Source organism: Lepus europaeus, chromosome 18, assembly GCF_033115175.1.
Source record: "Lepus europaeus isolate LE1 chromosome 18, mLepTim1.pri, whole genome shotgun sequence".
NCBI lineage: Eukaryota > Metazoa > Chordata > Mammalia > Lagomorpha > Leporidae > Lepus > Lepus europaeus.
In genome coordinates, this window is record NC_084844.1 from 18,461,003 (window position 1) to 18,484,241 (window position 23,239).

At 52.7% G+C, this 23,239-nt stretch overlaps 1 protein-coding gene across 2 annotated transcripts in view; it reads right to left on the reverse strand.

Annotated features, from left to right (window-relative positions):
• The window catches only part of MAP3K14 (mitogen-activated protein kinase kinase kinase 14), a 47,882-nt gene that overhangs the window by 14,924 nt on the left and 9,719 nt on the right, over positions 1–23,239 (reverse strand). The window contains exons 2-7 of one of the 2 annotated variants that reach the window (XM_062216824.1): positions 6,139–6,301; positions 5,271–5,545; positions 4,147–4,216; positions 2,324–2,537; positions 1,675–2,241; positions 758–895 (exon numbers count right to left, since the gene is read on the reverse strand). In XM_062216824.1, the coding sequence (XP_062072808.1) occupies positions 758–895; positions 1,675–2,241; positions 2,324–2,537; positions 4,147–4,216; positions 5,271–5,545; positions 6,139–6,161 (1,287 nt within the window). In that variant the 5' untranslated portion in view covers positions 6,162–6,301. The remainder of the gene's footprint in view (positions 1–757; positions 896–1,674; positions 2,242–2,323; positions 2,538–4,146; positions 4,217–5,270; positions 5,546–6,138; positions 6,302–23,239) is intronic. The other variant, XM_062216825.1, reaches the window with a different exon arrangement.

Below are 23,239 nucleotides of genomic sequence, written 5' to 3' on the forward strand. Positions count from 1 at the left end.
CCTGCTGGTGGCCTCAGGCAAGCCACTCTCCTCTTGGGTGTCTGGTTCTGACATCAGTGAGGTGAGGGGGGGCAGGGGTGATTTGTGCATTCGGCTGCTAATCAAAACCACAGGCCCAACTCCTCCTTTCCTGCCCCCTTCTTGAAGGGTGATCTAGAGCTGAATTCTGGGTCAGACAAACCTGTCTGGCTCTTGGCCCTGCCACTAGGCCATCTATTTAATCCCTTGAGAGTCTCATTTCCTCGTGTCTGTCTCACAGGACTGTATAACACCTGGACAAGGGCAGGCAGAGCTGGAACTCAAGGCAGATCTAAAGTCCAAAGTGCCTGGCCTCCTTCCATTAAGCATCTTGTGGCTGGGGGCTACTGCTCTTCTTACCTTCTGGTCCAGGTGTGGTGTGTAGGGGGTGCTGTGTGACTTAGGGATTTCATCTCAGCATGAATTCCATGATCACTCTCCAGATCTGGCCTTGCCCCTAAGGGCTTTGGCACCAGGAGCAGCCTGGACAGGATTCAGATTCAGAGGCTGTGTGCCCACTCTCTTGCTCCCTCTCACACACATGTTGATGGTAGTGACAAGGCCAGGATATGTGACAGGCTGCTCCCTCCAGCTCCAACTGACCAGGGTGGCTAGCTCTGTTACCAGGTCAGACTCACAGCCTTCCTGGGACTATCTTGGAACAAGCAAGGAACACAAAGGCCCTGCTTGCCTTTGCCCTTCAGTACCTGGAGTCCTGGTGCAGCTTTCTCTGGCCTACCTTTTTGACAGCGCACTGGAAGCCGGTCTGCTTGTCCTCCATCCTATGGACCTCTCCAAAGGAGCCCCTGCCCAGGCGGGGCTGGTGTGTGGCCCAGTGTACTTCTTCCCGGTACTCGTAGTCCAGTGGCTTGAGTTTCTGGGGAGGCAGGAGAGACAGGCTAGTTTCAGAGGCCAGGGTAGCTAGGGGATGAAGGGCTCCAGTGAGGGGGCACTTGGGTGGCCACAGCTGAGCTTGGAGCTGGAAGGCCGTCACATCAGAGACCTCCATGTCTATGGCAGGGCTGGGGGCGGGGGTGGGGGGGGCAGGACCTGAGGGGCTGACAGGACAAAGGGGAAGGCCAGCCAATCTGGGTGATGAAAAACCTTCCCAGGCTTGGGATGGAAGGACAGAAGTGGAGTTGCCAGCAGCAACCTTGACAATGACAAAAGAGAACTTGGGGGCTGGAAGGTAGACGAAAGGGAGGAACAATGAAGAGGGGGCAGAGCGGGTTCACAAATTCAAGTTGATGAACTCATCTAGAGGTCCTGAGTTATCCAGGAAGACAACAGGCACAAGGGATGCATGGCGGGGGTGAACACAGGCAGGATCTCTCTCAGTGTGTGTACATCCACAGAACACAGTTAGCCATGATGAGGTGACCAAACAGAACTACAGATAGAAACTGCTAGAAAGGCTGGGAAAGGTGGGCATGGACTTGGAGAGGGGGACAGCTGCTTTTCATCCACAAGCAGCACATTGCTAGCATCTGATCTGCGACCTGGTGCAAGAGAGACTCTGACGGCAAGAAAACCACGGCAGAGGTCTGGCTGGTTTCAAAGAGGCCGCTGCTCCGCTAACAGGCTGGCCCTGCCTCCTCGCTGAGGCTCTGGCCTGGCCCTGGTGGAGGGGTGGACGGGGGTTTGGGGATTAGTTACCTCTGTAAGCAGGACTCCCTCGCAGTCCTCAGTTTCGGGGCTGGGCTTCCGGGGCTGGGATCCTGCTGCTGACCAGGTCTTAGCCAGGCTGGTCAGGCTGTGGGCCTGGCCCGAGCTCACGCTGCCTTGCAGAGCGTGGACCAGGTATTCCTCCACCGAGAACTTCTCCTGGGCGCTATGAGCCGTGCAGCTGGGCTCCAGGGGTGGGCCAGGCAGGGGCTGCTGGCTGTCTGCACAGGCTAGTTTGCTCAGGACAAAGGACTCCAGGGGTTGAACTTTCCGTGGCTGGAGAGGGCAGAAAGGGAAGGGGTGGGGCAGTCTGCTGTAGGGGAAAGGGTGAGCCAGCTGGGGCAGGGGCCCCACGTCCTGGGGGTGGTGGAGCTTCCACACGTGGTTCAGACATTGCAAGGGGCTGATCAGTTTGTGAAGTTCCGATCGAGGCAGTGCCGGCCGTAGGTCCTCACCAAGTTTCTTAAAACAGAGTTGGCCAAGGCCTGGTTCCCTCAGAGGCTTGGTGAACTGGGGGCTGCTTCTAATATACGGGGTGCCCAACGGAGACTCATCCTCCTGCAGGGGAAACACAGGAGTTAGGACAGGTGTTCAGAAGGCCCCAGGAGCCGGGTTCTGGGCAGGGGGTAGCGGGTCTCACCTGCACGGGGACTGTGCAGCTCTCCTGCTCAGGGGTTCGGGGGCAGGGTTTGGCTGAGGCCACTCCTGCCTGTGCCGGGGACTTTGAGCTCTTCTTCTTCTTTCTTTTCTTCCGGGCTTTGCTGCGACGCTTTCCCTTCCAGCACACACGCGCTGTTCTGCCCTCGGTTGCATGGGCCACATTGTTGGGGATCTGATCAAGGCCCTCAGACTGGCTGTCAAGAGAGGGCAAGGTGGGCGCTGAGAGCACAGGAAGCAGGAGGATGGGATGGGTCAGGTTAACCGTGGAGTCCACGGCTCTGAGATCCAGTGCCTCTGGGTTATGACGGTTGCCTACTGACAGCACTGTGTCTGAGATACGTGTGAGTTCGTCAGGGGAGTGGCAGAGAGTATGCTCACACAAAGTAGGACTGCTACCAAGTCACGGGGTCGTACAGTAATCCTATGAGACCACGGTCACATCATGTGGCATGTGACCACACTCATGCAAATTCGGGACAGGTCTTACGGCCAGAGGAACCTCAGTTTTCTCATATGTAAAATCTTTCTGCTGTGCAGGGAGGAGACGAGGTTCCAATGAAACAGTTCACTGACAAGCCTACCTCCGTGCCCAGCCCAAGGCCAGCTGTCAACACACGGGGCCTAGGACCCTGCTCTCTTGAGGGGGGACAGCAGAGACATGGGCCTCTCCCTGCTCTCCCCTGGAGGGTTCCAGAAGAGCACCATGTTCACAGCAGTTGTCCTCAGCCCTGACTGGCAGGGGTTTGTTTCTGATGCCTCCGGAGAGAAGGCCAGTTGCTGTCATCATAGTCAGGTTGCCCACACTGGTCCCTGGAGATATCTGGTTACTGCAGGAAGCCAGGAGCTGCCTGCCTGGTGCCCAGGGACCATGGAGCTTGTCCTTCTCTGACCGCCCAGAGGCTTCTCCCCGCCGTGGCTCTCACGGGCTCACACCACTGCCAGTTCTGAGAGGAACTGGCACCATGAGAGTTTTTGAATGTGGTATGGAGCAGACCACAGTCTCTGCCGCGCTCCCTGGGCCTCACCTTCTGCTCTGAAAAAAAAGGAAGGCTCCCCCCAAGGCCTGGGGACGGCTGGAGGCCTGAGCTCCCACAGGCGCCTCTCTGAAGGCTGAGAAGGGTGGGCCCATCAGAAACCCTTGCCCTGGGCCAAGGCTCCAAGTCAGCAGAGGAGTTCGGCCAAAGTCCGAAGCTTTCTGGCTCCCAGCGGCAGCCCTCCCACCGTCACTAGTAGCTTCCAGATCCCAAGGGTTCAGAAGCTGGGCTGCAGCCGGGGGAGAGAAGTGTTTCTAGGCTGAACCCTCAGTTGTCAAAAAGCGTCTCTGGGGGTCCAAGAGCTGGGAGTGCGTCCTGTTGCTGTGGTCTGCCCAGCCCCTGCCTCTACAAAACCATCGCCTACAGGTGAGTCTCCAGGGGGAGACACCAGTGGGCTCTTTCCCCAGGGGACGGTGAAGGGACCCCTGCACAGGCGATCTCAGACACGCACCAGTAGGAAGTGGCCCCTGTTCCCGGAACCCTCCCTGTTGCTGGGAAAGCAGGGGTGCCTCAAGGACTCAGAAGAGAATAAAAATAAAATGTCAGGCTGATGGGACCCAGAGGCAGTCGTCCACACGCCCTGAAAAGTTTCTGAAAGGCTTATTTGGCTGCGAGAGCAGCTCAGCCAGGAGTGCCTGGGCGCATGCCAAGAGCTGAACCACAGGTGTCAGAGGAGGGAGCCAGGGCCAGCGGGGAGCAGCCTGGGTATGCGCAGGGCAGGGAGGACACCAGCTTCGGGCCCCTGGCCCCGCCCCGCAGGCTTTCTTACCTGTACTGTTTTGACCCTGCGATGAAAATGCGTTCTGAAAAGGTGGGGCTGAATTCCTGGCTGTTCTCACCTTTGAAATAAGTGGAAAGAGGGTGGGTTTGCAGAGAGAAGGAACACGACCTCAGCAGCAGATGCGCCTTAGAGCCCCCCCCCCCCCCGTCAGCACGTCTCTGCCGGCCACCTCCTGACCCTTGCCTCCTCTCACTGACCGTCTGACCTTCCCGCCCAGCTTCATGGTCAAGAGCAGAAGGGACGGTGAGGACTTGGGGACTGTAGGGTGCCCACCTCACTTCCAGTGTACAGCTTCTGTGAGATGATCTACACAGAGCTCACGGCGCAGGGCAACGGCTCCACACTACACAGAGGACTGTGAGCGTGCATGCTCTACACTGGTTCACTACGTGTGTGTATCTGTATACCACCACTACTATGTGGCTCGCTCCATTTTCATTTTCATTCTCTCAGCTCTCTTCAACAAGCAAACAGCAGCAAGTGGGAAAGGAAGGGAGGAAGCCTCAGCACTGGCTGTCAGGCCCTCCACGTCCCACCCCTAGAAACCTCCGGGCTTTGAGCGAGTGTCGGAAAGGGAAGAGGACCGCTGGCCTTCCCCGGCCCTCCTGGAGCCGCCACCATTGCCTGTCACCTTGAGGTACTGCGAGTAGAAGCACAAAGTGCCAGGCCCAGTCTCACCCTGGGGTGGCTGCAGCCCTGGACTGGACCAGCAGGCCCCAAAGCAGGGTGTTCATCCTGGGGGTTGGGGCCATATCCAGGTGGAAGGTGGAAAAGGACCTGCAGGTCCCAGCGGGGCTTTCCGGGAGACCGGGTCTTTCCTGGCTAGGGCCCCTCTAGGCTACTGGCCCTCTTGAAGATCCCGCAAAGAGCCTCCAAGTCACCTGTCTCTCAGTGCTGCCGCCTGCTCTCACCAAGGGTTCAGCCTCTGTTCCCCACATCCGCTCTTTCATCTCCCACTACTTCTCACTGAATCTGGGCCATGGCCATGTCTTGTGAGAATCTTATCTAATGGTTACCTTGACCACTCCTTTCCATCAGGCACCCCAAGCCTGGCCTCCTCTGTGTCTAGCCCGTCACCTGCTCCCTGTGCCCACAACAAGCCAGGCCCTTACATTCAGCCTGGGCGATGATGGAGATGGCGGCTGGCCCGCCCCCGGAGCCTTCCTTGGCTGTGCCCTTGGTAATCACGTCATTTAGGACTTCCCACTTCCCACAGAACACGGGGCTCTTCTCCACGGCCTCAAGATGGAGGAGGGAGCTCTGCTTCTTCCCCAGAGACTGTGTCTTCTCCTTGGCTTGGGCGAGCTCCTTCTGCTGCCCAACTGCAGAGCCAGGGGTGCCCGGGCAGGCTGTTTCCATCACTGCCATCTTCCACGCTGTGCTCACGCTGTGGGAGACCAAGAACAGAGAAGGTCACTTGCAATCCCAGACCCCACAGAGTAGGCACCAGGCAGGCTTGGGCTGGAGGAGAAATGCAGGGGTAAAAGTTCTTTTTCATTTTATTTTTTTAAAAAGATTTTATTTACTTATTTGAGAAGTAGAGTTACAGAGAAAGGGAGAGAGACAGACAAAGAGAAAGGTCTTCCATCCACTGGTTCATTCCCCAAATGGTCGCAACGGCCAGAGCTGGGCCTATCCAAAGCCAGGGGCCAGGAGCTTCCTCCAGGTCTCCCACTGCTTTCCCAGGCCATAGCAGAGAGCTGGATCAGAAGAGGAGCAGCTGGGACCTGAACCGGCGCCCATATGGGAAGCCGGCACTGCACACGGAGGCTTAGTCTACTACGCCACAGTGCCAGCCCTGCTACTCTTTTTAAATCTTTATTTATGTGAAAGGCAGAGAGACAGGCAGAGAACTTCTTTGTGCTGGTTCACTCCCCAAATGCCCACAACAGTTTGGGTTGGGCTAGGCTAAAGCCAGGTGCATTAACTCAATCCCAGTATCCTACATGGATGGCAGGGACCCAGGGACTTAGCCATCACCTGTTGTCTCCCAAGGTGCACATTAGCAGGAAGCTGCAATCAGGAGTGGAGCCAGGACTTCTCAGGCACTGATACGGAACTAAGTGGCATCTTGATCACCATGCCAAGTGCCCGCCCCAGGTCTCTGCCACTTTAGGCCACATGTACTGATCCTTCAAACAGCCTGAATGGTAAAAGAGTCAATCTCTTAACATCTACATGTTTCACGTGGCACAGCGCTGGTCTTGCCTCGACATGAACAGACTCTTCCTCTGGGCCGACAAGGAGGAGCAGAGCCCACTCCGTCCAGCACGTGACAACACAAACACTAGGTGCGTTCTTCCCTGCTGTGCTATTGGCTCACAGCAAGGCCGCTTTGCTTCCCTGGGACAGGGTGGTGAGGCCCATCCCCCAAGACCATTACCTCACTGACCCTGCAGGAGTCTTGCCTTCTTAGGGGACATGTCTACACTGTCCACAGTGACTTTTCTCCAAGTGAGAGAATGAGGATTAGGTTTTGCCCCTGAGCAGGAGACAGATATATGTTGCGTGTGTGTGTGTATGTGTACGTGTGTGTAGTTATGTCTTACGTGACCTAGAACTCAGCATGCTCAGCCCTGAGCCCCTTTCCCAAGATGCATCTGCTTGTGGTTCTCCAGCGGGACTGACAAGTTTCCTTCTCGAAGGTCAAACTCATGGCTGAAAGCTTCCAGCTGTCATTTTTCTTTCAGGCAAGGTCAGCAGTAATTTGTATCAGAGACCCCCACACCTGCCTACACGTCTACAAACATGAGCACAAAGCACAAGAACTGGCCTCCTTCTGGGTCCTACCTTGACCGGCGTGCCGCGTTCCCAGACTGGCAATCCTGTTCAAACAGCGGGTAGAGCTGTCACGAATGAGAACCACACCCATCTCTGATCACTACCATTCAGAAACCCTTTTAAAGACTGGGACTTTCTCAAGGGCAGGGCTCCTATGGGGTGTGACTTGTTTCAGACCAAGCCTGAGAAGGTACCAAATGCAAGCAGGTTTTTAACGGTTGCTGATGGCAGGTCTCAGGTGTGGTCTTCCCAGTTGCAGCCACCTGGATGGCTGCTGTTTGCTCCCGGGCAGACCTCAGCAAGCGACACCTCTAGCCCCCCTGGCCTTGCGCCCTCAGGCCTAAAGGTTAATGGGAGAGCAGGGAGCAGGGACACAGAAGGCTCTATCTGCCCTCCTTATCTTTTCTGGCCATGCCTGGGGTGGCTATGGGGGGTGTAAATTTAAACAAATTTAGATTTGTTCCTTACAGCTCTGCCTCCAGGGACCTCCTGGCTTTGAACTCCAGCGGCTCCAGCACCCAGCAGAGATGCTTGCATTTGGTTCTGAAGGCAGGTGCGGTGCAGTGCGTGGGCAGCCTCACTGCTCCTCGAGGGTCTCAGCTCGTCTAAGAGGTGTTCTGATGGCTAACTGGGCAGAAGGCCTCCAGGGCAGGTTGTGTGTCTTGGAGTCACACTTGCACACACACACCCCGCCAAACAAGAACGGGTCTAAGGCCCACAGGCTCCTGCCTGGCTCAGCCTCTTTACCAGAGGAAATGAGATTGTGCAAACAACCAACAAAACTACCCCATCCACCCGTGCTGGAGGTGTGCTCAGACAGCCTGGTGCGCTTCAACTGTCTCAACTTTATTTGAAGAACCTGAGGCTTTAGGAAGTGGAGGCATCCCCAAGGTCACCCAGCCCAGGTACGGGAGAGCAGGGCCAGGACCTGTGCTGTGCTGCCCACTCACTCCCCAAGTCTCCTGAGGGCCCTGCACATGGGGCACCCCTGTCTACAGCACAGCGGGGCAGTGGCAAGACAAGCACAGGTGGAAGAGTGCTTCTCCATGACCCTCAGACAGGAGGACCGGGAGTGCCCAGCATGGAGAGCAAGCTCCGCTGACAGAAGAATGAGGCCACGGGCTGCTCCGAGACACGCAGCTGTGCTCAGGCTCCGACAGCCTGGCTCCGCCCGGCAGGGCCCGCCTGTGTTCTGGATGCTTTGTCCTGGGCTAGGGCTCCTCCAGACAGGCTGTGGGGCACACACAGGAGCCAGCTTTCATCCTGGAGTTTGGCTGGGCAGCTGGCCTCGCCCTGATCCTCTCTCCATGACCTCCCTAGGCTCTCCCCTCTCTGGAGAAGTTGAGGCTCAGGAGCCGAGCTCAGTCTCCTCTGCACCTCCCTGATGATCCATCCAACAGCTGGGCAGGCAGAGCAGCAAGGAGGCTGCTGAGAAGCTGACCCGGCAGACGGCAGCTGGGCCTGTGAAGGACGTGGGGCAAGCAGGCTGACCCTCACCTCCCAAGGGCACAGAATCACGGCCCATGAGCTGAGGAGCTTCTCCCGTGTGGCTTTCCTGTGCCATATGACGCTGACTCAGACCCTCTCTGATAGCCTCCAAGTTCGAGAGGCTATTCTGGGGACACCTTGGCCTGAGCAGCTCTCCCCCACGCTTGATGCTTCCCTCCGGTCCCACTTCCATGTGGGTTCTGGTCTTCAAAACTCAGCGTTCTGCATTAGGCCCGGCTGCTGGCCAGGTGGTCTCCCCAGCCCTGGGCTTTGGCCCAGGCGTGCTGCCCAGCCCACAGCCCTGCCGCTCTCCGGCAGTGTGAGGGGAGTGAGGACTAAGTGGGAGCCAGTTCTGCCTCTGCTTTTGAGAGCCAATCAAGACCCTGGGCCATTACTCAGCCTGGACGCTCTCCCAGACTCCACTCAGGCCTCAGATGCATTCAGCCCCTCTCTCTGTACCAGAGCTGAGGACGCACACAGTGGCAACAGTCAGACCACCCAGCTTACCCACAAGCTTGTGGAAACGAGAGGAAGACAGCGGAGCAGAACTCACTCAGTGCTGTGTACCGCCTGCTCCCTCCCCACGGTGCCTCCTCGACCCCGCAGAATGCCCGGGGATGGCCTGGGTCTATGCATTCCTAGCCTGGCTTTGGGGAGGTCTGTGAGCCTCAGCAACTAAATGCAATTGTATTTTTCCAGGGAAGAGGGCCACAGCATTTAACACTCTCTCCAAGGGTCTGCCGTTCCCCAGTGTCCCTGGAAGTCAGGGCTCTCACACAGCAGCTTCCAACCCAACCGCCAGTTAGAATCACCAGGCGAGGGCTTGGAAGGCGCTCATCCTAGACCTGCTGAATCACAGTCACTGGGCAAGAGGCCCAGAATCTGTACTTCTGACAAGTTCTTGGGATGATTCTGATACCAAGAGGCCAGGGGCTGACATCTGACCCCTGCTCCGGCCTCTAAGGTGACACTGTCCAAAATGGTAGCCAGTAGCAACATGTGGCTATTTACATTGAATTAAAATCAGAGACAATTTAAAAGCCAGTAGCTCTGTTACACTGGCTCCCATGCTGGACGACGCAGATAAAGAACTTTCCCATTACTGCAGGAAGTCCCACTGGACAGTGGGCTAAGGTTGTGAGAGCCAACTTTTCTCCAACCACACAATTGCTGTTCCTAGGATTCCAGCACAGGAGGAGAGCCTGGCTAAACAAGTTTCTGAATCATTGAAGGCGCAGAAGTCAGGTTCTAATGTTGTTCTTCCAAGATGATACCCTGCCTCAGATGCATACATTTCAGTTCCCTGTTTCAGGGAACACAGTACCATGGAAACGCCAGGCAAGTATCCAGAAGTCACGGGCTCCAGTCTTTTAAACAAAAGGGCAGTGGGACCATTTTTGTCAAATGAAATCATAGCTCAACCCCCAAAACACCCGTGAAAGATCTAGAAGTGTGCAAGTGGCATGAGGTTCCTGTTAGAAACAGCTGCTCTGGCAGAGGAGGTGGACAAGGGCTGTCACCTACCTCCCTCCACTCACCAAGGACCCTGATGGAATCCTAGGCCTTTGAGGCAAGGGTCTGGAAACCAACGGCCTAGGGAATCTTGTGAAGTTTCTCCTAGTTGCCAGGATTTAACAGATTTGTTGGGAATATCTGCAGGCTGAGGACTCCGATCCAGAACAAGAACTGTCAATATTTACTGAGCACCTGCCATCACTTATCTGGGCTGTCTCAGTAGCATGCTAAAATCATTACACAGTATTGGAAAGAAAGGTGTGGTTGGGGAGAGCATTTGGCCTAGTGATGAAGAGGCAGGGTTGAGATGCTCACATCCCATATTGGAGTAACTGGGTTCAAGTCCAGCTCAGCTTCCAATTCCAGCTCCCTGCTAATGTGCACCCTGGAAGGCAACTGATGATGACTCAAGCAATTGGGTCCTGCTACTTATGTGGGAGACCTGGACTGAGTTCCTAGCTCCCAGCTTTGGACGTTGTAGGTGTCTGCAGAATGAACCCGTGGATAGGTACTCCATTTCTCCAATAGATAAGTAAAAATTAAACAACAAATAAGAGGTAAGGCTGAACTCAGGCTGCCACTTCCAGAGACTGTATCTAAACTTGAACAGAGGTAGGTGCTGTGGCTCAGTGGGTTAAGCCGCCACCTGGGACACCGGCATCCCATATGGGAGTGCAGGTCCAAGTTTTGGCTCCTCCACTTCTGATCTGGCTTCCTGCTAATGCACCTAGGAGCCAGCAGGTGATGGCCACCCACCTGGGAAACCAGATGGAATTCCTGGCTCCTTGCATTGGTCTGGCACAGTTCCAGCTGTTGGGGTTATTTGAGGGGAGTGAACTAATAGATGGAAGATTCTCTCCCTCTCTGCTCTCTCTCTCTCTGCCTTTCAAATAAATAAATAAACATCAAAAGAAAAAAACCATGAGGCCGGCGCTGTGGTGCAGCGTGTTAACGCCCTGGCTTGAAGCGCTGGCATCCCATATGGGTGCAGGTTGGAGTCCCGGCTGCTCCACTTCTGATTTAGCTCTCTGCTACGGCCGGAGAAAGCAGTAGAGGATGGCCCAAGTCCTTGGGCCCCTGCACCCACGTGGGAGACCCTGAAGAGGCTCCTGGCTTCAGATCAGCACAGCTCCAGATGTTGCAGCCAACTGGGGAGTACCAGTGGATGAAAGACCTCTCTCTCTCTCTCTCTCTCTCCTCTCTCTGTGTAACTCTGACTTTCAAATAAATAAATAAATCTTTTTTTTTTTTTAAAAAAGGAAAAAAAAACATAAAAACCTTGAGCAAGGCCACTTCTCTGAGTTTCTTCTCTTAGCTTCTTCAGTTATTTTGAGGGAGGGAAAGTATAGGAAGAGCCAATGGTTTGCTTGGCCAACAAAGATGCCAAATAAATGTTTACTCCCTCGCCTGTCATGAGGCTGCTAGAGCCACCCCTGAAATGACAGGCCTCCCTGTCACAGCACCACATGGTCACCATGTCCAGAGCCTTCCCCAAGACTTGATCTTCCATACATGCTGGGGAAACAGGAATCTGTCTCACAGGCCCATCTCAAAACTGTCCATTGAGGGGCCTGAGCGATCTCTCTCATGACGGAAGTAAAGACTTCTGGAAGTAAAGACTTGTAACGCCGTGAATGCCCGGGGGTAAACAGCAGGAGCAGAATGACTCAACTTCCTTAATGAGATGTGGGTTGAAAACCAATCTCATCCTGATGCTTCCTCTTTTAAGCCTTTAGCTTGCCTGGCCACCAGGTCACACTGGGCAAGCCTCTGCCTATCAAGACCAAGAGCCTGTGCAGGAAGGGGAACCAAGGGCAGGCGCTGGGCAGAAGAGCTGCTTGGTAAAGCAACCACCTGGCCAGGCAGACCAGAGGTTTCCACACACACTCAGCCCTGGCTCCCCTTTCTGCCGTGCCTGCCCTGCCTGAACCCATACTCCCAGCTCTGTTCCAGACAGGGGCCTTCGCGTGCCTGCGCGGGGGAGTGGGCAAGCCCGTGACTTCCTTCACTCACCTGCTCCTCTCATGGGGAATGCCCTCCTCCTTTATGAATGCCCGCCCGAATCTCACCCATCCTGTAAGACAACATCCCCTCAACCAAGTCTTTTTTTAAAGATTTATTTATTTATTTGAAAGTCAGAGTTACACACAGAGAGGAGAGAGAGAGAGAGAGAGAATCGATCTTCCATCCGCTGGTTCCCTTCCAACTCCCCAGTTGGCTGCAATGGCTGTGCCGATCCGAAGCCAGGAGCCAGGAGCTTCTTCTGGGTCTCCCATGTGGGTGCAGGGGCCCAAGGACTTGGGCCATCTTCCACTGCTTTCCCAGGCCATAGCAGAGAGCTGGAACAGAAGTGGAGCAGCCGGAACTCCAACCAGAGCCCATATGGGATGCCGGCACTGCAGGCGGTGGCTTTACCTGCTATGCCACAGCGCCAGACCCTCAACTGAGTCTTTGGTGGCAGCTCCTGCTTTCACTCAAGTGTTCAATGACTGCCTGCTAAGTGCCAGGGGATGCAATAACCACCACCATTCATAAACATCTGTGCGCTGGGTGCTGCACTAAGTACTCTATCTGCATCGTTACTGAGGCACCGCATGACAGCCCTGCAAGGTTGGCAATATAATTCCTATTTTACAGATGAAGAAACTGAGGCTCAGGGAAGGTACCAACAAGAACAAATGAGGCTCAATTATACAGCCAGAGCATCTGACATGGGTTTAGGACTCAAGCCAGGATACAAATGACCCATTCCCCTGGGTCCCAAGGGTCTCTGGTTCCTTTCTAGAATAAAAGCTTCTTGGCAGAAGTACCTATAACGTGCAGGACCTGAGCAAGATCACTACCCCTCATCCAGCCCCAGGAGCTGTCCATCTGCTGCTGCTGGGAATGGCTTCTTAGACTGTGCAGGCAAGAAGCACAAGAACCAAAACAGATGGGGCCGGGCTGGGAAGGGCTGAACCAGCGATAAGTGTGTCAGACACTCAGCTGAGCTGCACCAGTACAAGCTCCTGGGATATTACGATTTTTTTAAAAGAATTATTTTATTTATTTGAAAGACAGAGAATTACAGAGAGAGGTAGAGCCAGAGAGAGAGAGAGAGGTCTTCCATTCCACTGGTTCACTCCCCAAATGACTGCAATGGCCAGAGCTGAACTGATCCAGAGCAGGAACCAGGAGCTTCTTCTGGGTCTCCCACATGGGTGCAGGGCCCCAAGGAGTTGGGCCATGTCCTACTGCTTTCCAAGGCCATAGCAGAGAGCTGGATCAGATAGGAGCAGCTGGGACTCAAACTGACACCCATATGAGATGCTGGTGCTGCAGGCTGGGGCATTAACCTGCTGTGCCACAGTGCCAGTCTCCTATGATTTTTAACTTGATTAGATTTTAAAGATTTACTTTATTGATTTGAAAGTGTGTGTGTGTGAGAGAGAGAGAGAGAGAGAGAGAGAGAGAGAGAGAGAGAGAGAGGAGAGAAAGGTATCTTCCATCCACTGGTTCACTCCCTAAATGGTTGCAATGGCCAGGGCTGGACAGGCTGAAGTCAGGAGCCAGGAGCTTCTTCTGGGTCTCCCACATGGGTGCAGGGGCCCAAACACTTGGGTCATCTTCTACTGCTTTCCTGGGCACATTAGCAGGGAGCTGGATCAGAAATGGAGCAGCTGGGACTCAAAACAGTGCCAATATGGGATGTCAGCATTGCGGGTGGCAGCCTAACCCATCATGCCACAATGCTGGCCCCACTTGATTAGTTTTAACAGGTCATTTTGTGTTCTTAGAACAACCAAACAATCCACACACAACAGATCATACACAAAGAGGAGTTCCAGGTAAGCAATGCTGTCTTCACTAACAGAACTCCCGAAGGGTGTGCTCTGGAAAGGAGGAAAGAAAACCACAGGAAAGAAATGGGATGCAAGAAACAACGGTGGGCACAAGTGGTGCAATGTGTTGGTCAGCTTAACTAACAATCGAACATAGAAACTAGCTCACACTATTTTAGAGCACTAAAACCAAAACAACAAGGAAGAAGGGTGGAACAGGCCGTTTGATGGGTAAAGAGCAATAAGATCCTTGCCTTTTTGAGGACCTGACACATGTAAATGTTTAAATTTCATTTAAAAATTATAGTTAAGGGGGCTGGCGCTGTGGCGTAGTGGGTAAAGCCGCTGCCTGCAGTGCCAGCATCCCATATAGGCGCTGGTTCAAGTCCCAGCTGCTTCATTGCAGTTCGGATTGGCCCAGCTCCTGCGATTGTGGCCAGTTGGGGAGTGATCCAGTGGATGGAAGACTCTCTCTCTCTCAACCACTCCTTCTCTCTCTGTGTAACTCTGACTTTCAAATAAATAAATAAATCTTTAAAAAATTATAGTTAAGTATGGATGTTAAAATTTAAATGTAACTACTAGAAGAATAGAAATGCAGAGGCCAGTGCTGTGTAGTGTAGGCTAACCCTCTGCCTGCGGTGCCAGCATCTCACATGGGTACATGTTTGAGTCCCAGCTACTCCTCTTCTGATCCAGCTCTCTGCTATGGCCTGGGAAAACAGTAGAAGATGGCCCAAGTGTTTGGGCTCCCATATGCATGTGGGAGACTCGGAAAAAGCTCCTGTCTCCTGGCTTCAGATTGGCTCAGCTTTTGCCATTGCAGCCATTTGGGGAGGGTACCAGAGGATGGAAGACCTCTCTCTCTGTCTCTTCCTCTCTCCGTCAGTAACTCTACCTCCCAAATAAGTAAATAAAGTCTTAAAAAATAAAAAACAAAACTCAACTCAGTTTCCAAACCAGAAGGGTAACGAAGGAAAAACAGAAAAGAAAACCATGCCACTCTAGTAGAAGGCAAGAGAAGAATGAAAAAGAAGAAAAAGGGACAATAAATGAGAACACAAGTTAAGGTGGCAGAAATAAGTAAAATGCTAATGTATCATTACACAATATACATGAATAAATTAAAAAGCACATCATCAGGGCCAGTGGGTTAAACTGCTGCCTGGGACGCAGGCATCCCACATGAGCACTGGTTCGAGTCCTGGCAGCTCTACTTCCAATCCAGCTCCCTGCTAATGTGTCTGGGAAAGTAGCAGAGGAGATGGCCCAAGCTGTTGGGCCCTTGCCTCCTACGTGGGAGGTACAGATGGAGTTCCAAGCTCCTGGCTTTGACCTGGCCCAGCCTCAGCCATTGCGGCCATGTGGGGAACAAATCAGCAGATGGAAGATCTCTGTCTCTCCCTTCCTCCCTCTCTCTGTCATTCTGCCTTTAAAATAAATCGTGTTTTTTTTTTTTTTTTTTGACAGGCAGAGTGGACAGTGAGAGAGAGAGACAGAGAGAAAGATCTTCCTTTGCCATTGGTTCGTTCACCCTCCAATGGCCACCGCGGCCAGCGCGCTGCGGCCGGCGCACCGTGCTGATCCGATGGCAGGAGCCAGGTGCTTATCCTGGTCTCCCCTGTGGGTGCAGGGCCCAAGTACTTGGGCCATCCTCCACTGCACTCCCTGGCCACAGCAGAGAGCTGGCCTGGAAGAGGGGCAACCGGGACAGAATCCGGCGCCCCAACCGGGACTAGAACCCGGTGTGCTGGCGCCACAAGGCGGAGGATTAGCCTATTGAGCTGTGGCGCTGGCCAAAATAAATCGTTTTTTAAAAAAGATTTGCTAAAAAGAGAGAGAGAGAGAGAGAGAGAGAGAGAGAGAGGATTCTTTTTGATAATAGAATTATACGGAAAGGCTGAAAACAAAGGGAAGGAAAGAGATATGCTACGTCAAGACTAACCAAAAACATGCTGTATTCACATTGAACAGAACACTTAGGGCAAAAAGATGTTAATGATGCCTTACAGGGCCGGCGCTGCGGCTCACGAGGCTAATCCTCTGCCTGCGGCGCCGGCACACCGGGTTCTAGTCCCAGTTGGGGCACCAGATTCTGTCCCGGTTGCTCCTCTTCCAGTCCAGCTCTCTGCTGTGGCCTGGGAGTGCAGTGGAGGATGGGCCCTGCACCTGCATGGGAGACCAGGAGGAAGCACCTGGCTTCTGGCTTCAGATCGGTGCAGCACGCCGGCTGCAACACGCTGGCCGTAGCAGCCATTTAGGGGGTGAACTAATGGAAAAAGGAAGACCTTTCTCTCTGTCTCTCTCTCACTGTCTAACTCTGCCTGTCTAAAAAAAAAAAAAAAAAGAAGATGCCTTACAGGCACACTGTAAAGAGCCTCACGGTCCAATGACTGCAGGCAGGTTGAAGTTTTATGTGAGCAAGGCTTCTGGTGTCCTGTCCTAAAGCAGGAACCTTGAGCGTGCACTGGGCCTGCTGGCTACACTGAGGAAAACCATGCAGTCCCTGGGGGAAACGCACATACTCTGTAAGCAGAGGCATGCAAAGACAAAGACAGGCAGGCAGCAGGCACAGGGGGACACACAGAGGGACACCCAACCCAGCTAGGGGTAGAGGGGGCAGGAAAGGCTTCTGAAAGGAGGCTCAGGGGTGGGCAAGAACTGTCCAAGAAAAAGGAGAGGGTGTTCTAGATAGAGGGGTCAGCAAAGGGTAAGGCCCTAAGGTGAGTGTATGGAGGACACACAGCTTCCAGCTGCTGGAGGGCAAAGCTTAAATCAGGCAACTGTGGGAGGTGAGGCCCAGTATGAGATCATGGGAATGCACTTGGTCCTCACATACCCCTAGGGTTTAAATTCTTGGAAGAGCCAGGTGGCTATCAACTGGATTCCTCCCAGGTTCTTGGGGACAGGGACAGGGTTGCAGATGGAGAACCTACAGGGTAGGGACACCTGCTGGGCATTAAATGAAAACTGTGCTGTGGCTGTGGGATCCTTCACCCGATGGGGTTGGCAATGTCACAAATCACAGGCCTTTGGGAAGCTTGCTCAATTCTTCCCCTTGGGCAGGGAGACAGAGTGGGCCTGTGATGCCTGGAACCTAGCAACAGACGTGGGAAGGAGGAGGGAGGGGCAGCACCGGGCCCCTGTGAGTGCCATGCAGCTGGGAGAACCTTAAAACCTGCTTCCCTGGCTGGCTTAGAGCCAGCTTCCCGAGAGCCACTTCTGAGGGAGCATTTCCCGTTAAAGGATATGAAATATGAAGGCATATTCATCACTCAAATCTTACAGATCAATTATACAAAGAAAAGAAACCTGACTTGCCCACAAAAACTCAGTCTCGCCACCAGTTCCACAGGTCTGACTTCAGGGTAAATAAAATTTGTGGAGTAAGTAATTTATGCTGTCTTCCAACTCCCACCACGTGGTGGACAAGGTCTGCTAGTCCCAAGATCACAGTCACGGCTACTGACGAAGCCCTGTCAGAGGCCCAAGGCATCTATTCTGCAAGAATGGTTCCTACCTTCGGCCAGCTGCTCCCTGGCCTCTGCCCATCCTACACTCATGCTGAGTGAATCCTCAAGACAACCTCAAGCTCAAAGACATCTGCTGGCTCTGCACTGCTCATGGGCCCAGTCCCAAGTCTGTGGTCCATAATCTATCTGACCAGTGCTTCCCTAAACACCGGGTTTGGCTCTGGCCTGCCTGCTCTCTCCACAACCCCAGGCACTCAGCTCTACAGGTCTCCCCACAGGCCATGCTCTGCTTCCTGCTCGTCCTTCAGAGGCAGGGCTCTGGCCTCCGGCCTCCAGGAAGCCTCTCCAACAGCTCTAGCACTCTGATGGCCTGCTTTTCTGACCCCTGCGGCACCTGCTGTCCTCTTTCCAGGTGAAACAACGCTGGACGATGAAGCATCACACCAAGAGAGGACAGCTGCATTTTGTGTGCACAACTCACAGACTGCAATCCACACACAGAACAAACAGAAACAGATGTGTAACCAAAGATGTTCTTAGCATTTTTTTGTAACAGTAAGAAACTGGAACAAAAATGTCTAATTATAGGAGAAAGATCATTCTTGTATACGCCAGGGCAGGCATTTGGGCTAGGGGTTGGGGCACCTACATCCCACATGGGAGTGCTTAACATTTTGACTTCTGGCTCCAGCTCCTAACTCTAAGTTCCTACTAATGCAGACCTTGGGAGACAGCAGTGGTGGCTCAAGTGACTGGGTCCTGTCACCCAGATGGGAGATCTGGATTGAGTTCCTGGCTCCCGGATTCAGCTCCCTTAGCCACTGAGGGCAAACCAGGGAATGGGAGCTCTCTGCCTTTCAAATCAATATTTTTTAAAGATTTATTTATTTATTTTGAAGGGCAGGGTTACAGAAAGGCAGAGGCAGAGAGAGCGAGCAAGAGAGAGAGTAAGAGAGAGAGAGAGAAAAGTCTTCCATATGCTGGTTTACTACTCAAATGGCCCGACTGGAGCTGGACCTATCAAAAACCAGGAGCCAGGAGCTTCTTCTGGATCTCCCACACAGGTGCAGGGGCCCAAGGACTTGGGCCATCTTTTACTGCTTTCCCAGGCTATAGCAGAGAGCTGGATCAGAAGTGGATCAGCCAGGACTTGAACCGGCGCCCATATGGGATGCTGGCACTGCAGGCGGCAGCTTTACCCACTATGCCACAGCACTGGCCACTCAAATAAATATTTTTAAACAGTGTGACCCCATGTGGTCTGTGTCTGTATATTACATCAACCTTCATAAAAATGCAGACACATGCAGCAATGATTATCTCTTGGTGTCAAGCTTATAGCTGTTCTAATATTTTCTGCACTTTCTTAATTTCCCTCTTTTTTCAGTAAGCATGTATTAGTCTTCTGTTTTCATTGTTTTTAATAGATACTTCTAAGGGGGAAAAGACACAAAGGACCTCTTACCCCTTCCCCGTGCCTGCTGCCTGTTCCTCATGTAACCCTCCACAGATTCCTTTGATGATGAACACAAGCTAAACCGAAAAAGAATCTCTGGCGACAGCAGGAGCAACTAGAAGGCATCTGGTCCATGTTTGTGAGCGGAGTCTAATAAACATGTTGAGCTGACCTCCCCCGCCCCTCTCTCCATCCCGGAAACCTCACCAGAACCTCGGAGGTGGTCACTGAGCTGCGGCAGCCAGGCCACTAGCACAGAGGACTGGAGCTGGGCGCCTGGCCCTCCTGGTTTTGGTTTTCATTTCACTCCCTTTCTTGTCCTCCCCAGGGAATGGCAAGTTTCATTGGTTGTGACCCCAGAGGCTCCACCAACCACCCTGCCTCCAATGGTCATCACTTCCTTGCTTTTATTTATAATCATCCAACAGCAAAAGTTTGCAGCAGTTTTATAGGCCTGCCCTAGGGGGCACAAGGGGTGCTCTTGGCATTAGGGACCCCATAAAGATGAGTAACACAGCAGAACTGGACCAGAGAGAAGACCAGCCCCCCTCTTCTGCTGCCGTTGAAGGGGTAGGATTGGAAGGTTGGTCCCAATCCGGGAAACCCAAAGGAAGCAAGATTGGCTAGCCTCTCCTACCTTCCTTATATATAATCTCTGATCCCGTTTTTTTTTTTTTTTAAACAAAAACTACTTTTGAAAAACTACAAAAACAATACTTGTTCATTAAAGAAGCAAACAGTCCATATAAAGCTACAGAACCCAGAAGCAAGTCCCACACCACTCCCTCCTCTGGCTCTGTGAGACCAACTCAAGGACGCAAGCCACCCAGTTCCACGCAGAGGGACCTCCCAGGACTTCTAAGCATTTCACCACTTCTTCTACGCATGGACTTTGTTTCCAATTTTTCACTTGTGATACTGCATAAACTCGTTTATGCACACCTCTGTGTCACTGGACTTCCAGGTGGTGCCTCCCTGGGACAGAATTTCTGGGCGGGTCTCTGCCAGTGGGCTCTCCTCCCTGCTGGTGCTGTGTGTCCGCGAGTAGGCAGCACTAAACAGGTGGTTCCCAAACCCTGTGGCTGTTACTTGCCGGAAAGACACTATCCTTGCCTTCAAGGTGCTTGTAATCTAGCTGGAGAGAAGAGTAGGTGGACGGAGAAGACAATGATGGAGGAACCCCACAGTGATCTTTGGATGAGGAGGCCCCTTGGGGGGATTCCCTCCTACACTTCACACAGCCGAGGGATGACCGTCCAGGTACACAGCAGCAGGCCTTGGAGTCTGAGTCTTAGCTTCTCAACACTCTGACGTCTGACCAGGGCAGGCCACTTACCTCGAGCCACAGGTGTCTTATCGGTAAGAGTATCCTCAAACTTAAAGAGTAGGATTTTATAGGATGATTAACTCCAAGAAACAGGTTTAAATAAAACGAGAGTACTTCAGAAGTGTGAGGAAGGCTCCGTGCTGTGGTGCAGTGGGTTAAGCCACCACCTGTGATGCCAACGTCCCATATGGGACCACAGGTCAGAGTCCTGACTGTTCTGCTTCCGATCCAGCGCCCTGCCAGTAACGCACCTGGAAAGGCAGCGGCAGATGGCCCAGGTATTTAGGCCTCTGCAACCCTCAGGGGAAATTCAGATGGCGTTCCTGGCTCCTGGCTTCGCGCTGGCCCAGTCCTGCTACTGTGCCATCTAGAAAGCAAACCAGTGTGTGGAAGCTCTCTTTCTCTGCCTTTCAAAGAAATAAATCTTTTTTTTTTTTTTTAAAGTTCATGGAAAAATGAAACTAAAAGATTTCTTTTTTGGTGCAAAAAATTTTAAATCCATGCAGCTTCATTATGATATGCATTTCCATGAACTCATCTGATGCAGTGCCTGGCAGACAGTAGGCACCTGCTGTGTATATGTCAGCTGTGACAGGAGGAGGGTCCTGCCCGTGCTGGAAGTCTTTGCCTCTTCAGAGTTGAAGCCCACCCCCCACAGCGCTCACGGGAGGCCCCAGCATCAGAAGGAAAAGTCTGGAGCAGACACTGACAGAGGAGGAGGGGGAGAACCCCGAGAGCAGAGGGGCAGAGGGCTGTCCGCAAGAAAAGGACAGCTCACGAGGATGTCCCCTGAAGGGCCTTCTGCATGTCTGAGCAGCCTCCACCTCCACGGCTGGTGCACGATGACCCGGGACCCACCATTCCTCGGCAGCCAGCACGGAAACGAGTCGTCCTCTGGTCAGCTTTGAGTATTTTCCACAATCTACTGCTATCTGTATACACTTAATTACATGCTGGTTGTCAACAGCGATGCAAATCAATAAGGGCACCCTTGTGGTTTGCTGCATATTAGGCAATGTGTGAATTATATCTTGGATCCCCACAACTCCACCATAAGTCACCAGAACTATTCCCTTTCTGTGAAGGAAGAAACCAAGGCTCAGCAGGTCAAGGAATTTGCCCAAGGCTGCATTGCAGGGAAGCGGCAGCAGCAAGCTTTGCACATGGGACTTTTATGTCAAAGCCCGTACTCTTAGCCATGACACTGAATTCACTTTCAAATGATCTAAGCTTCAACAATTGGGACCCAAATGCAGAAGCTGTCACAAGCCAAAGATTTGTTAGTGAGAAACCCAGGGACTGGCCCAGGAGGAAGCAACTTAATTAGGAAGCATGAAGAGAGCCAGCCAATGTTGGGGGGTGGGGAGGAGAAGCAACTTTAAAATTGACAATGGGGAGCAAGGACTCCAAGCTGGCCTTGAGGCAAGCCTGTGTTCCTTAGCCCACGCATGCTCAGTGTAGCTGGGCCCTTCTAGGGTTTAATCACAAAGTTCAAGTTTGCCATCTCCCCTCCCCCTTTTTAGATTTATTTATTTATTTATTTGAAAGGCAGAGCTACATAGAGGCAGAGGCAGAGAGAGGGAGAGACAGGTCTTCCATCCACTGGTTCACTCCTCAAATGGCCACAACAGCTGCAGCTGGGCTGATGCGAAACCAGGAGCTTCTTCAGGGTCTCCCATGCGAGTCCAGGGGCCCAAGGATTTGGACCATCTTCTACTGCTTTCCCAGGCCATAGCAGAGAGCTGGATCAGAAGTGGAGCAGCCAGGACTTGAACCGGCACCCATATAGGATACCAGCACTGCAGGTGACAGCTTTACCCGCTATGCCACAGCATCAGCCCCTTGCCATTCATTTTAAAAGCCTAGTTCTAGGCTTCTTGAACCTATTTTACTGTTCTTTTATAACAAAGCTTTGAGGATCAACTGCTAGCTTCATAAGTATTATCACAGTACTTTGTCTCCAGGTCAGTGATATACAACTTCTGATAAACTTTAAAAGACAAGTGTGACAGGGACTGGTGTTGTAGTGCAGGCTGATTAAATTGCCACCTAAGATGCCAACATCCCATATGAGTGCTGATTTGAGTCCCAGCTGCTCTGCTTCTGATCCAGTTCTCTGCTAATATGCCTGGAAAAGCCGTGGAAGATGGTCCAAGTATTTGGGCCCCTGCCACTCATGTAGAGACCTGGATAGAGTTCCTGGTTCCTGGATTCAGCCTGGCCCAGTCCTGGATGTTGTGGCCATTTCAGGGAGTGAAACAGCAGATGGAAGGTCTCTCTCTGTGTCTCTCCCTCTCTGTAGTTCTGCCTTTCAAATAAGTGTTTTATTTTTTTAAAGTGTGACAATGGCATTTTTTAAAAGATGTATTTACTTATTTGAGAGGCATAGTTAACAGAAAAGAGAAAGAGAGAAAGAGAGAAAGAGAGAAAGAGAGAGAGAGAGAGAGAGAGAGAGAGAGAGAGAGAGACAGGTCTTCCATTCACTGGTTTACTCCCCAAATGTCTGCAGTGGCTGGAGCTGGGCCGATCCGAAGCCAGGAGCTTCTTCCAGGTCTCTCATGCAGGTGCAGGGGCCCAAGGACTTGGGCCATCTTCCACTGCTTTCCCAGCCCATTAGCGGGGAGTGGGATTGGAAGCGGAGCAGCTGGGAGTTGAACTGGCACCCATATGGATGCTGGCACTGCAGGCAGAGGCTTAACCTACTACGCCACAGCGCTGGCCCTGACAAAGGCACTTTCCATCTAACTTTCAAATCCTTCAGAAAAAAGGCCATGAGCAAACACAAAAGATGCCACAAGAGGCATCACTGCTCCACAGAGGGCAATATAGAACTGGAATGTACAAGCACATAGAGCAAAACAACGAAACCCCACCACAAGCTCACTTCATTTTATGCAATAAGCAGCAAGGAATTTTCTTCATACGTTACACATGAAAGATGTCAAATGTCACTGAAATCTGCAAGCTAGGGTATTTTGTGTAACTGAATAATATTTAGATGTGGGGGGCTACAGTAACTGCCATTCAATGATGACTAATTTCCAAAGATTACAGTGCACACCGTCCTCTTCAAACACAAGCAGTTCTCTGATAAATCAAAATGCACTTAGGCCGGCGCCGTAGCTTAACAGGCTAATCCTCCACCTTGCGGCGCCGGCACACCGGGTTCTAGTCCCGGTTGGGGCTCCGGATTCTATCCCGGTTGCCCCTCTTCCAGGCC